This window comes from Acanthaster planci, linkage group LG18 (assembly GCF_054643075.1).
Source record: "Acanthaster planci isolate LZ-2023a linkage group LG18, COTS_SCS, whole genome shotgun sequence".
Taxonomy (NCBI): domain Eukaryota; kingdom Metazoa; phylum Echinodermata; class Asteroidea; order Valvatida; family Acanthasteridae; genus Acanthaster; species Acanthaster planci.
The window spans coordinates 4,246,318-4,262,611 of NC_141794.1; the positions used below are offsets into that span (position 1 = coordinate 4,246,318).

The window sequence follows — 16,294 nt, forward strand, 5'->3', positions numbered from 1 at the left end:
TTCACAAAATGATGTAACACTAAGGTTTTCTTGCCAGGATGTCATCATAGTTTCACTCGTCAATATGAAAATACTCATTTCACACTGAAACGAAAAAGGCAGCAAACTGCGCTTTAAAATAGTAAATCAAAATTGAAAAATTTGGGTTTACTGAATCATACAGTTTCATTATGGAAATTTGTATCTTTTTCAACCTATTTTTTTCTTTTCTTTTTTGTTCGTTCTTTTGTTTTTCCTTTCCGTTTCATTTCAAAAGTGAATTTGGGTTTGACATGGACTTATAGTTGCGTGAAGAAAGATTTTACCCCCAAATACTCTGTAGTATATTTTGGGGGTCTGCTTGTACTAGGCATAAACCGAAATGATTTACGTTTCATTGGTGGTGGCAGAAAAAAAGGGAAGTGACTTTCAGATTAATTCGTCTGGTGATCCTAATAGGCCTAGATCATCTGTTCCAAGTGCCCAGTAAAAACTTATTTTTCAATTCTCTGATTTTCGATGGATCTTACTTGCAGTTGCACAGGGCTTTCTTGTTTCTTAATATTTTTCATAGTCAACGTGTTTCCTGTGTGGTCTCCATTTATTTGCCGGTCCAAGCTGATGTACTCTAAATATCTCATGTTTGGTCGCACTATTCGGTAACCCCCAGTAACGCTATGCCATATTGTGAAAACTCTTTTCTAACTTGTGCAATGTTTGCCCATCAACCACAAGTGCGGAAATCCCGAACGATAAGTGGCTGTCTTACACACACAAAGCCCCATGCAGACTGAGTGAAGTCCAATTTTGTGGTCTCTGAACTTTGATGCCAAGGCCCCAACAGGGCAGGATTTCCTCCGATTTTCCGGTCATCACTCGAAAGTGGGAAGAGTTTGTTTTGCGTGTTAGAAGTATTATTCTACAGTCATCTCGACCCTTTGTTATATTGACGACCTGGAATAGTCTGATAAGACTTTGGGTCCCTTTATCTTAAGCAGCATACAGGAACACGCACAGATGATCACAAGTAATCGGGACAGATTGTAATTACACTCATCGTTCAATTTCGTATTGTCAGGCTGCTACTGTTTTTTCACACAGTGCTTAGTGTTCCCAGGGTTTTGGAAAAAAATAATGGTGCCTTTTCTTCAAAAAAATGATTACATTTCATTTCAAAGGCATTTTGGGACGAGACGTGCCTCATAATAGGCCGTGTCCGAAATGGGCTTCCTGAACTTCGGCTAATGGTATATTGTCTGCCTGTCTCCGCGTATATTCCAATGGAGTAAAGACCTAGACCTAGCTCTAGACAACAGGTTCGGACGCAGCCTATGTCTAGTTCGCGCACAGGAGCAATAAAAGGAAAGTATTGCAGCCGATTCAACGGATGTGGAATTCACTGCACTTTTCCCGTACATGACGTATGGGAGAAAAGGAAGGAGCAAAGATACCCCTATAGGAGTCTAAATATGCGTAGCATTGGAATGGTTAGCTTATGTTACTCTCATGGCCAGTCCCATGGCTTTGGTCATTTGTTTCATGGAGACCAGGTGACCTTTTATACGCCCACTGGTGAAATGTTTTTGCGCTTGCCCGGCTGATGTGTCTTGTCAGTTCCTTATTGCATTTCTGACCTCAAATGTTCACACAAAATCCAGGCACCACCACCATCACTCCCACCCCATTTTTGTGAGGTGGCCATTTTTCGTCTGCCCATTAAACCCATCTCTAGCCGGTCCCGTGGGATCCATGCTTTCAGCAGTACAACATTACTGTAGTCAACTTCGTGCGTGTGAATACATATTGTGTTCCTTCTGTGTATGTTATTTTTCTTGTACGTCTAATTCACCACTCTTTACCTTTCCTTGATACCGATTTCTTTTGCAGTCAGCGTCCCCACTTCGCGGCGCGCTCCCGTCAACGGTGATGTGCAATTGGTGGGTGGTTCCTCACCGGCAGAGGGCCGGGTGGAAGTCTTTTACAACGGGGCGTGGGGCACGGTATGCGACGATGGCTGGGAGATGTCCGACGCCCAAATCGTCTGCAAGCAGCTGGGCTTCGCCTCCGCCAATGCGACCAGATGCTGTGCTTACTTTGGTCAGGTATGTACAGCCGCGGCATTAGTATTCTGCAAGTTTTAACACTGACTTCATTGTGCTAGTTTGCGCCGGCTGGAGCCTCAATTTCCGTGTTGATGATTTTTTTAGCTCGAGTATGAACCACAGTGTAGTCTAGCCCCAGACTAGTAGTAGACTGGCCCTGTAGTCTGGTGCTAAGTGAAGGGGTAGTTTGGAGCATTCTCAAAATCGAAAACAAAACTTTCGTAGAGCTCCGAATTCTCCGTATAAGCGCAAGGCATAGTGCCAGCTGCGCCCGTTGCAATGCGTTGTATACCCATCTTTGACAAACATTGTTTTCAACTCATTAGACTCATTTATAAATGATTACTGAGTTGTCCTCTAATTTGAAAAGGCATAACTTTTACAATGGAATCACAGTGAATTTTATTATCCTATTCCCGACGAACAACAAGGGAAAAAGGTGATTCGTCAACTTAACTCGATGTTGAGAGTGAAATTTTGAAAGCCTATAAATGAATGAGCAGTACTGCAATGAATTCATATATATGTAAACACAACTAAATCCAAGACTATTGAAAACGAAACCGTAGTCTGGATAAATCCAGGAAAAAGTTAGATTAAGGTTGAAGTTAATTTTCTTGAGATTAGCCGGGGAAAATATCAGAAAACAAAGAAGTGAATTTCTTTTGGTTTCGTTTTTGTCCTTCTTAAATTTAGAACCAATAGATTTACCCTTTGGAGTGCCTTTAATATTAATCTTGCTCAATTTTCACCCTGTCTAATTTGTGCTCTTTTCAGGGTACAGGGGCAATCATCCTTGACGATTTGGCCTGTACTGGTGACGAGACGAGGATAGGTGACTGTCCGCACCGAGGTTGGGAGCAACACAACTGTGCCCACACTGAGGATGCCGGGGTGATATGCAACGGTATGGCCTAGGGGCAGAGTGCTTTCGAAACAAGTCCTACAGTGTTGGTTGATAGTATGGAGAAAGGCGAATTTATTGACTTTTTTCACTGATCCCTCTTGTATTTCCTAAATCTCAGTATTCTTGTCTTACTAGTGAGTACAAGTTTCTTAATTCTTTTACGACGAAGGAATTCCAATATCCCCACTTCATCAAGAATGTCACTCACAATACTGAATCCGAGATCTCTAGTTGATGCCAAAGGAGTCCAAATTTCAACTGTTCTCCATGTTTTTCCGGTTGCAATAGTGTTAACCCAAGACTCTACACCTTTACTCTTGCAGGGAAGGTCCGGCTGGCTGGCAGCTCCAACCCGCTCCAGGGCCGGCTGGAGATTTTCCACGAGGGCCAGTGGGGCACGGTTTGCGACACTGACTGGGACTTGAAGGACGCCAAGGTAGTGTGTCGGCAGCTGGGGTACCCCTCAGCCAACGCGTCCAGCGCAGCCGCCAACGGGGTGGCCACCGGCCAGATTCTGCTGGACTCCGTGTCCTGCATGGGCGACGAGCAGGGGGTAGAGTACTGCGACCACGGCGAGTGGAAGAACGTCAGCGCAAACTGCACCCATAGCAGGGATGCCGGAGTGACCTGCACAAGTGCGTAATTAGCCACAACAAGCGACTGCAAGAATTTCAACACCCAGTTCTTATTTACAAATTCGGTCCATTGCAATGCATTCCCGTTACTCGTGGGAACCGCTCTCCATATTTTTATCATGAGGAAATTCCTTTTTTTTGTTTTCTAATCTTCTGAAACAAAGAAGTTTAATTCCTTTGTAGACTAGGATTTCAACATCAGTTACTGATCACTCTGAGCGAAGTTTTAAGGTCATCCATGAGTGACAAAATCCTACAGATAAGCGTATGAACACTTCATGCTCTTTGTTGTCATGTTTGGTTTGATTTTGTTTCCTATTAAGGGCCCATACGTCTGGTAGGCGGCCATGGGCCCATGGAAGGCCGCGTGGAGATCTTCCACAACGGTACTTGGGGCAGCATCTGCGATAGTAGCTGGAGTTTCCAGGACGCCGTGGTGGTGTGCAAGCAGCTGGGCGGCTACGCAGCACAGGAGGCCACGCGTGGCGCCCAGTACGGCGGTGGGCTGGGCCCCATCCACATGTCCAATGTCAACTGCGCCGGCACCGAGGGCACGCTGGAGCAGTGCCCGAACAGCGGCTGGGGCGTAGTCGGCGAATGCACACATTCCAATGATGCTGGAGTCATTTGCACACGTAAGGAAACCTACCTGCCTATTCATCTCCGACATACCACAACAGTTGTGCTGTTTAAAAATGTAGTAGAGTGTAGAAGAGCAAGGGGTTAGAGATATCTTCCTGAAATGAACAAGTGAAGTTTGAAATGTTTTCACGTAGAGTATTAGTGAACCCAGACGAGACAATTCATACTTTAAAATTTCAATTATGTAGAGATTGTGGTAGCTGGTATGTTCTGGGACACGATGTCAAATTTAATTTATGTCAGTCTTAGATCTTCGGAACTGGCTATGTCATCATTGCATAAACCTAATGACAGAATGGTAGACATCTGAGACTGAGGCCGCGTCCGAAACGGGCTTCTAGAGCTACGGCTGGGTCTACTGTCTCCGCGTCTCCACGCATTTCTAATGGAGTGAAGACCTAGGCCTAGCTCTAGACAAGAGATTCGGATGCAGCCTGAGTTGGAGGTTGTGAGTTTGACTCCTTTGTGAGCCTGTGTACTTGCCGGTACAAAACTCTGTAATTACTGTGATACCGTGCTTCGTAAACATACTTCTAGGGCAAGAACAAAAAAGACCATCATTGAATGTGAGTCGCATTTGAATCTGTCCTCGGGATTCCGTTTTACAGCTGCCGTGAGGTTGGTCGATGGCAATAGCTACATCGAAGGCCGTGTGGAGGTTTTCAACAATGGTCAGTGGGGGAGCATCTGCCCGGAATCCTGGGACGCCAAGGACGCGGCGGTGGCCTGCCGCCAGCTGGGGAACTACCCGCTGTCGGAAGACGATTGCTGTCAGCCGCAAGGAGTTGGACAGGGTGGCGCCGGGGTGGTTCTGGACGGTGTGGACTGCGTGGGCAATGAGACCAGGCTGCAGGACTGCCTGCACAAACCTTGGGGTAACGTGGAATGCGCAGGTGGGCAGGCGGCTGGTGCCAAGTGCCAGGGTAAGCTAAATAGTTTGATAGGCCTTGGTTTGTGGGTTACGAATCCTTGCCTTGAGGCGTCCAACCAAACCTACTGAGTACCCCCTCCAGAAAATAAGGCCCCATAGCTGCCCCCATGCAAAATGTACCCCAGTTATGCCACTTCTTTAATTAACCCTAATCCCCTAGGGTGTATGTAAAATTATATTGAAATTGGAGGATTTGGGATTGTCAGGGTTAATGAAAATCTTTTCAGGTTGAATAGATTAAAGTAATGTAAAAAAAACCAGGAGTTAAGTCGCACCACATGCTAGTACAATCCACCAGTCTTTCCAGAAAATGTCATCAGATTTATCCGATTGACAAGTGTTTGTTTTCTGTGCACTTTGGTACAACTTTTACGCTGGGAGTTGGGCTGTAATGCCTCGTATGTTAGTGCCAAATACCGGGCCTTTGTTGATGAAGACCTTTCTGCTTGTGGGCATAAATTTTTTTCCTCTGGCTGTGGTCCGACCGTGTTACGTCGAAAACCGGTGCGCCCTGAAACAGTCTCTGACCATTCCCTTGGCAGCTACGGTGAAACTTGTCGGCGGCTCCAACGCCATGGAGGGCAACGTCATGGTGCTGCACGAGGGCCGATGGGGCAGCATCTGCGACGACAACTGGGACATCAACGACGCCAAGGTGGTGTGCCGGCAGCTGGGCAACTTCGAGGCCGTAGCGGCCACGTGCTGCGCCAAGTACGGCCAGTTGGCCGAGGAGATCATCCTGGACGACGTGGCGTGCCAGGGCGAGGAAGGCCGGATCGAAGACTGCTACCACGCGACCTGGGGTGCGCATAACTGTGGGGCCTCGGAGTCAGCTGGCGTGGTCTGTCGAGGTAGGAAGATGGGTTCCAATATGCTGATTATAGGACCCTGACTCATTACGTAGTGGCTTTTGTTTTGTCGTTCCTAACGCTGTTACCGTACTTTTAGTTGAAATGTATAGGAACCTCAAACTCAAATGCCTTAAATGTCCTATTCCTTCATCTCAGATAAAATGGTTGCAACTAACTCTTCATAACTCTTTAACAATTACCATGGTTGGAAAAGATCAGCTTACTCTATAAAAAAGGTGGACTTGATACAACCAACGTGAAGGGTGTTCTTGACAGTATTGCTAATCCAAGTTTTTAGACATTCCACGTTGTTTACAGTACCTGGTATATTGCATTCCTGGGCAGATATCCGGCTGGCATTGGACGACTCGTCCTCCAACCTGCCCAAGGGCCGGGTGGAGATCGTGCACAACGGCGTCTGGGGTCGGATCTGCGGCACGGATTGGGACCTGCGGGACGCCAACGTGCTGTGCCGGCAGCTGTACAACAGCACAGCCGAGGCCATCCACTCCTTCAAGAACGGCTCGGGCCCGATCCTGCTGTCCAGCTTCCAGTGCCAGGGGAACGAGACCAACATCCTGAACTGCCCTCACCAGTCCTGGGGGGAATACAGTTGCGAGGACGCCGACGCGGCAGTCGTTTGCAGAGGTACGACCACCCTCCCATCACCCGATTTTTTGTTACCATGCCAAACATACAAGTTGATAAACTTCCCCTTTTTTCCAACCGCCAAAAGGTGTGTTAATCTTGTTTTTTCTTGTCATGCTGAGCCTACTGAGTTTTTCTTTTCCAAGAATCGGACTTATCACTCTCACAAAAATCCAGAGTGTCTGCCAGAAACGTTTTCAGATTGGATCCAAATGTTTGCAGGGGAAAGATGCCCCTTTCACATACAGTGTTGTGAAAATTACGTTGATGTGTATTTTGTACTGCTATATTGCAGTTCTGTTTAAGTTTCGTCAACCACTCCAGTTGCACCGCCATGGTGATGAATAATGCAACCGTGTAATCCTTTCTGGGCTTACCTCCCTAGCTTCTTCGTCAGAGTTCAAAACAGCGTGCTGACCATGACTTGTGACTTTGCAATTTCTGTCTGTGGCCAGTTCATTCCTTGGTCAATACAAACGTTTGCCCTTCTTTTGCATTTGCTGTGGGCATCTCTCCTAATTTTGTATCGGTTAATTCCCCATTCCTCAGTATTTTACCATTGTCAGTTTTTTTCATTAAGTCCCCTTTGGACTTCTTACGGTGCCCATTTTATTAACTGCCCGTCTGACTGTCTCTCCACTTTCTGTTGCTACCGCCTAAGTGTCCTACTGAAGTTTGCCATCAGCTTCATGTCTTCATCATTTGGTAATCTGGAATTTTTAACAATATTTTAGCATAATACTGAAGATTTTCCTGTGTTGTGTAGGCGGTTTGAGACTTGCCGGGGGGCGGACCCCCCTGGAGGGGCGGGTAGAGGTATTCCACGATGGACAGTGGGGCACAGTGTGTGACGACGGCTGGGATTTACTGGACGCTAAAGTCGTTTGCACTCAGCTGGGAAACTATGAGGTGAGATAAACAATCAATCAGCAGAATGCAGTGTTTTCTTTTATAGGGGGGTTATAGCTAGGCACGGGCGCCGGATCTGAGATTATAAAAATTGAACGCGGGTTATGTATAGCCAACCAGCTTCAAGAATCACGCACAACAAAGATGACTGAAGGATGGTCGGTTTTAGAATCGGGAGGAAATTCAGAAATGTTGTTCCACGGAGAACCCACAGAATCATCGATGGACTTAAAGTCCACTTGTCGATACTGTGTTGATGGTAAAATGACCCCTGCTCCGAATGGGCGAAGGCGAGGAAAACGCACCACTGCGCTAAACGTACTAAACCCTGTTTCTCTTCCTTCGTTTTTGGCAGGCTCTGTCAGCCAAGTGCTGCGCCAATTTTGGTCAAGGCTCCGGTCCCATTTTGATCGATGGGCTAGCGTGCGCCGGGGACGAGGAGCTGGTAGAAGAGTGCCGGCACGAGGGCTGGGGCAGCCACAACTGCCAGCATTACGAGGACGCCGGAGTTGTCTGCACAGGTGTGTCGGTGTTTCCTTCTCATATATGAAAGAGGGATGCTGTTGGTGAATTTGCTCTAGCGATCAATATCAACAGGTTTCTGAGAATGATGCAGACTGATTTAACCATTTCCATATGCTCGGTATCAAGGTATTTTATTTATCAATATTTGACAAAATATCAGTTTTAAAGTAGCTATTGGAGTCACATTGTGCCCTCCAGAATCCATGTTGCCCAACCTGTTGAAAAGACATTGCCCTCAAATACTGCCCTCGTCTTCATTCACGGTTGGAACAAAAACATTCCTGTCTTTGCAAAAAAAGAAGTCTGCCAAATTATCAGCAGGACAGTTTTGAATCTATAATTTTGTAGCAAATTTGTCTTGTGTTATAGATTTGAGATTGACACACCAAAACGGAAGCGTGTCTACCAACCTGTTGACGGGCCGTGTTGAGGTCCTGAGCTATGGGGAGTGGGGAGCTGTCTGTGGAAAGTACTGGGACAAGAAGGTAAAAATGAACGCTCCAAACCTATTCAACAATTTTTTTTCCAGAGGTGCAATGCAGACCTTGGTTTAATAACAGGCTGCCATGTATAACATCGCCCGTGCCTGTGCCAAATAGCCTGGTAGATGGGTCGCTTTTTAGACCAACAGATTTCGCACATAACTGTCCTGGCTCCGGAGGTAGTTGTAAACGACACGAGGGGCAAATTTAAAAACCAGCTACCCGATGGGCTGTTACGAAACTTGATTCCAGGACAAGTCCAACTTGGACTGTGGACAAGATTACATTGTCCATTTCGTGAAACTTATTCGAGGAGTTGTGAACAATTTCTGTGCAATCTTGCCCCAGGACGCGGAAGTGGTCTGCCAACAGCTGTTCAACACAAGCGCAATGGACACCAGGAAGTTTTATGTGACCAGCCCCAACCAGAAGATCAACATGGGGGAGGTCCAGTGCAACGGGTCTGAGAGCCTTTTGCACCAGTGCCCGAGCGCCTCCAAGACCTTCACGGCGCAGTCGTGCCCCGGGGGAGAGACGGCGGGTGTGCTGTGCAAAGGTGAGGGAAAGCTAGCCAACCACTGCAGCGACTTCCCACAGACCTTCATCAAGATGCTGCAATGTTTGTCTGGTTCCCTGTAGACCCATTGACAATAGTAATGCAGTTTAGTAGTACAACGCCATGGGACCCATATTTGTATCCAGATGCCCAAAATGCCGAAGGAAAAATACACTGCTTTTGCTGTTCCAAACACGTATAAGATTGAAGCTGACAAAGTTACCCCAATAGTCGTTACTTGTGGTTATTTGTGGAAATTGTATGTTTTTAAAAATGAACGAAAAAGGGTCACTATCCAATGCATTGCGATGCATACATCTTGAGGCTAGTTTTCGGTTTAGGTTTGCTAGTTAATCAATATAAATCTGGTTTTGTTTCCCTTAACCATGGTATTGTGCTAGATCAATCTCACTTGTGGCATTATTTCCAAACATATACAACTGATGAAAACACTCTGCTTGTCTTACTGGTGCTTTTGATGAGTCTGTTAACTAACTTAAGAATGTTTTTGAAATGCGATTTAATTTCTATAGATATTCGCCTGGTTGGCGGCAACAAACGTTCCTTCGGAGCCGTGGAGTTACTCGTCGACAGTCAGTGGGGTTCGATATGCGCTGACAACTGGGGCCCGAATGAGGGCACCGTCGCCTGCAAGCAACTCGGATACTGTGGCGTGAAAGGTATAGTGAAATTCAACAGTCAGACTGAGAAGTTCCTCGTGTTACTCTATATGCGAGGATCCTAATCCAGCTGCCGTTTTTATAATCGCACCCAACTCTCCAATGGGGCGCTCCTGATGGTAGCAGGAAGATAGTAGCGCGACATGCATTCATCAAGGTCCTCTCTCGTGAATTGGAAAAGGGATTTTACAATGTTTTGAACTGGCCTTGAATGAACCTTTGAGTTCATATGCACTACTTTTGTCCTTACGCCGCAAAAATGCCATGTATTGTAATAAGAATTTGAAGCCTCGTGTCCCACTCGTTTTAATCAGTTCTGGAAAAAGCTTATCAACACAGCTACAAAAAATGCGTCCACAATCTCGTCCTTCAATACCTCGTTCTGCTGTCGGCCTGATTACTCAAAAGTACCTATTGGGCATGGTCAGGAGTGGGAGAATTCAGCTTTTTGATTTCAGCTTCTTTTTGTTTAGATTTTTAACCCTGAATTTCAGCTTTTTGTACCCTGGTCTGCACAAAAGGATGGGAACTTTTTACATTTCGGCTTTATGCTACCTGTTTCCTGCTTTAATTTTAAGTGGCCACTCACACCACTGCATGGTACGGTTTTAGAATTCTGTTTTTTCCCCTTGACTTTGTCAGGAACCCAGAAGGGGCTGCAGCCTGCCCGCACCCAAGGCAGTATGCACTTCTCCAGCATGAACTGCACAGGGACGGAGAGCCGACTACGAGACTGCCAGTACACCCACGGCGGCTACACCTGCAATGGGCTGGTCTTTGAGGCCGTGGTGGAGTGCAAGGGTAAGGCTTGCGGGGGAGGCTAAACGAGGAGCAGCGGTTTTAGGTATAGAGGTAGCTAGAATCAAACCTGGCCCGATCGTGCCTAAGATAGCCTCTCTTTAAATTCGATCGAGAAGCATGCTCTATCTTATGGTAGTACTATGTTTCTTCTTGTTCAGATGATGCATTAGAGACAAATTTTGTCATTTGAGACATCGGCATGGCACGTTCTTGCTCTGTGTGTTTTACTTAATTCTTTAATACCTATATAAAGGGGGTTTACAAGATCGTCAGAATAAAAGCCACTTTCGTTCCCAAGTCCGCCGTGAAAGCCCTCTCTTGGTTGTTGGCACACTGGATGTTGTCCCGTTTGGATCTGTCTCTTGCTGTTTTTCGAGCAATTAGTGCAACTTTTTGCAAGGCAGCCAGCCATTTTATGTAAAAACCAAATGGAAGTCACACACGACTTCATGTCGCTACTCTCCCGCTCTGATTCTGTCTGATCTCCCCCCCCCCCAGCTGCCTGTGAATGGCCTGGACCAATACGACACGGTAGCTTCAACCACAATTCCTCCCGCTACGAGCCGTTGACGACCATTGAGGTCAAGTGCGACGAGGGCTTCGAGCTGATTGGTTCCAAGACGCTCCAGTGCGTCACCGGTTGCGTCTGGTCTAGGCCCACCCCAGAGTGCCAAAGTGAGTGAGGGTTTGGATGCTGTTGGATGGTGTATATGCGGAGAAGGCGCAAAATGCAATTTCACATGCATCAGAAGTGTTTTATTGTTGTTTGCTATTACAATGCATTTTAAATTTGGATGTATGCTACAGTCTTTAACGTTTTGGAAAAGTGATTATTTAAATATTCATGCAAATGATCAAATCTGTAATTGCTACTGCTGCAAGTTACAAATGGTCTTTTAGCAGTTTTGGTCCCTTTTAGAACAATGGTTAACCGTTAAAATAATTGTTACCTGGCTGCTTTGAAAACAAATATGGATTTTTGTAGTTGGCATTTTAAAATGTACCCTTTTATTTGTGCTGATTTAAATTGCAGGCACATTTAAACCGGATTGCTTACTGAAAAAATTGGACCTCTGATTTTTGCAGTTTGCAGTTTTTAATAAACAAATCCCTCTTGTCACCTAGGAATTTCAAACTGCTCAAATGGTGCATCGGGAAAGCCATCTGTCGGCGCTCAAGGTAGGTTAATGCCATGGTCTGTTTTAAATTTTAACGTGTATCAGATCCACAGTAGGCGGCGTCTGAATACTTGGCTTCTAGCAATACACAAACCTATGGAAAACGGCCGAAACCACGACCTGGTGGCTTCCATAGGGGTGCATGTTATCTCCCGCCGCAGCCAATTAATTCAGACAGCCATTAGTCTCTGATGTATTCTCCGCCATGCACGAGTACTCTGTCATCTGTAGCAAGCAGAGAGACTGCTGCGACAGTCATTATAATTGTGCACGATCCACTAATAGTCGACTGCAAAGGACCATGTAAAATTGAAGTGGCTCCACATCGTCTGGCAAGGCAGATGCAAGCGGACATTGATTTCTGTGTTAAAAAGATGTGACCGTGGTTACGTCATTTCCTACACTTCTAACAGACATTGCAGAAATTTATGCAAGCTACAAAGTAAATGCATGCTTATCAAAGTTAATATTATAGTTGATCCACCAAATAACAAACACTTTGCGTTGTAAGTATGTGTTTAATGTCCATGATTACATGTTCATGTTACATGTGAGTTAAAGTCTTTATCAACAATTCACGGGTTTTAGAATATATATCGTTTAAAGGTAAAACATTGGTAGCCCACTGCCATGAAGTGCTCTATCATTGAGAAAGTGGGCTTTGATTCTTCAGTACTGCACAAAATGTGTTAACCCGTTTTTTCCGTGAATAAAGTCTCCCTGAACTCAGGTCACCAGCCTTTTGAAGATCCATCCCTTACATCGTTGGACATGTCCAAGCATTGTCCTACGACTCAAAGTTAAATCATTTGATTTTGAAAAGATCAACAAAAACAAACACCGTTATGATTTGCAGTAGCATCGAACTTTTCCCGTGAAATCCGCTGGACCCTCGCTTCACCTTATAGAGGCATGTTGGTATGACTGTTGGTTCAGCGTTGAGGGGGTTGGCAATATTAATATTGTGCCTGATGTGCTCTCGGGATCTCAGGAAGTTTAACGTCTTAAGTTGACCACTCAATCTGCCGCTTCTGTTTGTCTCGACCATTTCTGCTTGTCTCAATCAGCCACTTTTATTTATTTCCCCCTAGCTGGCCCTGCTGGTGGAGTGATGCTGGTCATAGGCATTATATTAGGAGCCGTAGTCATGTTGCTGATTGCCTGCGTCGCTTTGTACTTAAAGGGAAGAAATAAGAAGTAAGATTGCATGGCTTTGTTCTATCGTTTCAAAGGATCCTATAAACGTCTAAGCTCTCCAAAAGGAGCAAACCCAGAACCATCATTTTCTTCATCCTCATGCAGATCATTTGATCAAATGGAACGGAACAAATTTAGAGACTTGGCGTTTGAACCACTTTTGCACTGGATGCCCCTCTAATAAAGTGCGTTTACAAATTGCCCAAAAATCCATTTATATGAGTGGCCTTGGTTGATCTTGTGAGATATACGGGCTTGCAGACCCGACAAATGCTTTTTAACTTTCTTAAGAGGTGTTATCTCCACTTGCAAAAAGTGTACAGTTGAAATGCTGCGCTTTTCCTGACGAAATGTGATTGATTTTCTTGTAACCGAGAAACTAGTGGCTGTAGAATTTACACACAAGCCTTCTTGCAGTGACTCGTTTTGCTAGTCGCTCCTCCAGTTGACATTGTTCATTTTTTGTGCTGCATATGGGTGTCTTGGCATTTGGATAAGGCTTTTTCCTTACCTTTTTCCTGTTGCGTCGTGCAGCATCGGCCGCGGCAACCCGGCCACCACCTCTGCCATCTGGAAGCCGAACCGGGAATTTGACGAGATGAAAGAGCCTGTCCTGAGCTTCAGCTCCATGAAGACTGACGGGGCAGGACCTGAGGAAGGCGTGGGCATCTGATCGGGCGATAGGCGGCGCTTCTTTTTTATGTATATTTAGCAATCCAGGACAGGGAAGTGTTAACCAAACTATGAAAGATATCTTCTAACCTGCATTAAGACTTAGGTTAACTTTAATCTTAAATCTCTACGGTAAGAATTTTTTTTAAATTTCGCCAGGCGTCCGGCATCTTCGCAAGGAGATAATATTAGGCGTTCTGTCATAATAGGCGGGTCCCCACTACGTCGAAACTAGTCCTTGGGACTGTATGAGCGAATGAGGAACTAGACGAAGACGGCTGCAGCCTTGGGGAAGCGCGTATTGCTATGCAGATTCATTGCCACATTAAACTTGTTTTAATGCCTCTGTTGACAATCGACGGATGGGATTAGTTCAGTTTCAAACCTTCTGTAATGGATACCTACAGAGATAATTTTAGACAAGGATGACTATCATCCGTTTGTAACCAAACAAATCTGTATTTATACGAGAACATGTGCATTTTTAAAATCGACCTTGTTTTTGAACTGCTTAACACTTGCACATCAAAAATGAACACAATGATGCGTTTCTCTATTTGAGGTGGAAATGTCTCATGCCTTTACAGGGAAATGTCCGGAATGAAATACGTTTGTAAATAAGTTTTAAACTTATGTGGTCGAATGTGGTGTGGGACGTTTTACCCAGAATTTATAAAGAATTAGGATTGAGATTTTAGTGTTTCTCGCTGTCCAACTTTGCTTCCAACTCAGTTGGATTTCCTGTGCCTGGAAATAGGCTGGCAGCATGCAATGCATTAATGCATTTTGTGGATTTGCATTTTTTCCAGTTGTTTAGATTTTCCCTTTTTGTCGTTTTCAATGAATTTCCCTTTGTATAAAAAGAATTAAGAATTTTTGGACGCACTTATTAATATTTTTGGAAGAACCTCAACGCAAACATCCTCCCGTTGTGACATGCGTGCATCTTACAGTTATTGACAGAATATAAAGAAAAGCTGGCATACAATAAGGGATAGGCATTTTTCCTTACCACAACTTGTATCATTGCTGAAGAGAGGGCTTGCATTTTATGAAATTGCCCTTTTTCCTATTCATTAATAAATCATTTTTATTTTCCAATTCACCATTTAATTGTTCCTATGTAAGTTTTAACTTTTGTGCTCAAATATTTAGTAGGTATAACTCATCTTTCTTTTTTCCATACCGTTATTCCATTATTTCCAACGAATCTCGCCGTTTTGATTTTAACATTTTGGATTCTTTTGCCAGACACGTAATGTTAAGTTTGTACATACGATTTTTATAGACATTTTTCATATATTCGGTGTTAATAGTAAGTCATGCATTTGATTACACTCGATTTTGTAGGAACGAGACTTGTATATTTTTCTCTTAATAATCAACTATTTTTGGCAGGTGAGGAGCCTTTTTATATTCCTAAACAGTACGTGCCGCTGAATTTTAGGCACTGATTATACTAAATGAGGAACTTTCAAGAGGCCGTTATAGCTGCGTAGCGTCGACAGAGGGCCCACTGAACTCTGCAAAAAAAGCTGTAAAAAGTGCACGCACTCTCGAAAGCTGTGAAGGGTTTCTATCGGGTGACATCTCATTCTTGACTCCATAATTTATTAGTGTGATTCAGGACTTTTTTCAAGCCTGTGGCCGTAATATCCTTTCACTGTATGCGGGGACCCTGAGGTGTTTTTAATCGGAGCTATATTGTTTCTAAAAGACAGCACCGTGTGACGACTTAAAGTAGGGAAAATCAGCTTTTTGACGAAGCATTTCTGCAATACACAGAATTTTTTTATTGCCTTCGCATGCGGAAGAGGGGATTATTATACAATTCATCTACTATACCGACCAAAACATGCCTCATGACCTGAGTTGTGTCATTTTATGGGGAAATAAGAACATTAAACAAGTGTAAAATTATTTATGGTGTTTGTCCCAAGTTTGATGTTGGCTATGTTCTCTTTACTGCTTTTTGTTTTACAATTGCCCAATCAATATTGGTTGAAATTTTCCCTGCACTCTCTCACTCCAACGAATTATGAAACTAACTGGAAAGAGAAACTTTATTTCGAAAGTGGTCGTGACCACGCCCAGTCATGTGTTTCGTTTCGGTGTCACTGGAAGTTTTTCACTGGAAGATGGCAATGGTGCATATGAAAATTCCAATGGCAAGTGTGGCTGTACCTTATGGCTCGCTGCGATCAGGGACAAGGATCTCACGTATTATAAGCCATGTCAAAGGTGACGCATTTTGGAGAGAACCCAACCTGATACATCGGTCGGTATGGAAGTCCCATGTGGACGAATGTGATACATTTCTGAGGCTACGTCAAAATTGATTAGCTACGGCAATAGTAGGGGCAATTCCAGCCGAAGCTGGATCAGGTGCGCCCGGCACTCCTTGGATGCTGATGTGACAGAAATTGAATGCTGCATCCGGGTGTCTTCCCAGTGACGTAACTACGGGGGCACGTGCCCTCCCCCTTCCCTTGAAATCTTCAAATAATCTCCACTAAAACGTAGCTGCCGTTTATCTTATTGTGGTGCCCCTTGAACAAATGTGTGCATCGCCGGAGGCCCCCCAGACAATTAGCCCTGG

General features: G+C 44.8%; 1 protein-coding gene across 4 annotated transcripts in view; it reads left to right on the forward strand.

Moving 5' to 3' along the window:
- LOC110979590 (scavenger receptor cysteine-rich domain superfamily protein-like) overlaps nucleotides 1-15,615 on the forward strand; it is a 38,619-nt gene extending 23,004 nt beyond the window's left edge. For all 4 annotated transcript variants that reach the window (XM_022235552.2, XM_087148632.1, XM_022235543.2 and 1 more), the window contains 17 exons: nucleotides 1,867-2,081; nucleotides 2,859-2,988; nucleotides 3,312-3,623; nucleotides 3,947-4,258; nucleotides 4,874-5,188; nucleotides 5,739-6,047; nucleotides 6,393-6,695; nucleotides 7,462-7,604; nucleotides 7,960-8,125; nucleotides 8,499-8,614; nucleotides 8,960-9,167; nucleotides 9,701-9,847; nucleotides 10,490-10,648; nucleotides 11,147-11,323; nucleotides 11,774-11,827; nucleotides 12,918-13,023; nucleotides 13,558-15,615. In XM_022235552.2, coding sequence (XP_022091244.2) covers nucleotides 1,867-2,081; nucleotides 2,859-2,988; nucleotides 3,312-3,623; nucleotides 3,947-4,258; nucleotides 4,874-5,188; nucleotides 5,739-6,047; nucleotides 6,393-6,695; nucleotides 7,462-7,604; nucleotides 7,960-8,125; nucleotides 8,499-8,614; nucleotides 8,960-9,167; nucleotides 9,701-9,847; nucleotides 10,490-10,648; nucleotides 11,147-11,323; nucleotides 11,774-11,827; nucleotides 12,918-13,023; nucleotides 13,558-13,696 — 3,311 coding nt within the window. In that variant the 3' untranslated portion in view covers nucleotides 13,697-15,615. The remainder of the gene's footprint in view (nucleotides 1-1,866; nucleotides 2,082-2,858; nucleotides 2,989-3,311; nucleotides 3,624-3,946; nucleotides 4,259-4,873; nucleotides 5,189-5,738; nucleotides 6,048-6,392; nucleotides 6,696-7,461; nucleotides 7,605-7,959; nucleotides 8,126-8,498; nucleotides 8,615-8,959; nucleotides 9,168-9,700; nucleotides 9,848-10,489; nucleotides 10,649-11,146; nucleotides 11,324-11,773; nucleotides 11,828-12,917; nucleotides 13,024-13,557) is intronic.
- Nucleotides 15,616-16,294: the final 679 nt, after the last annotated feature.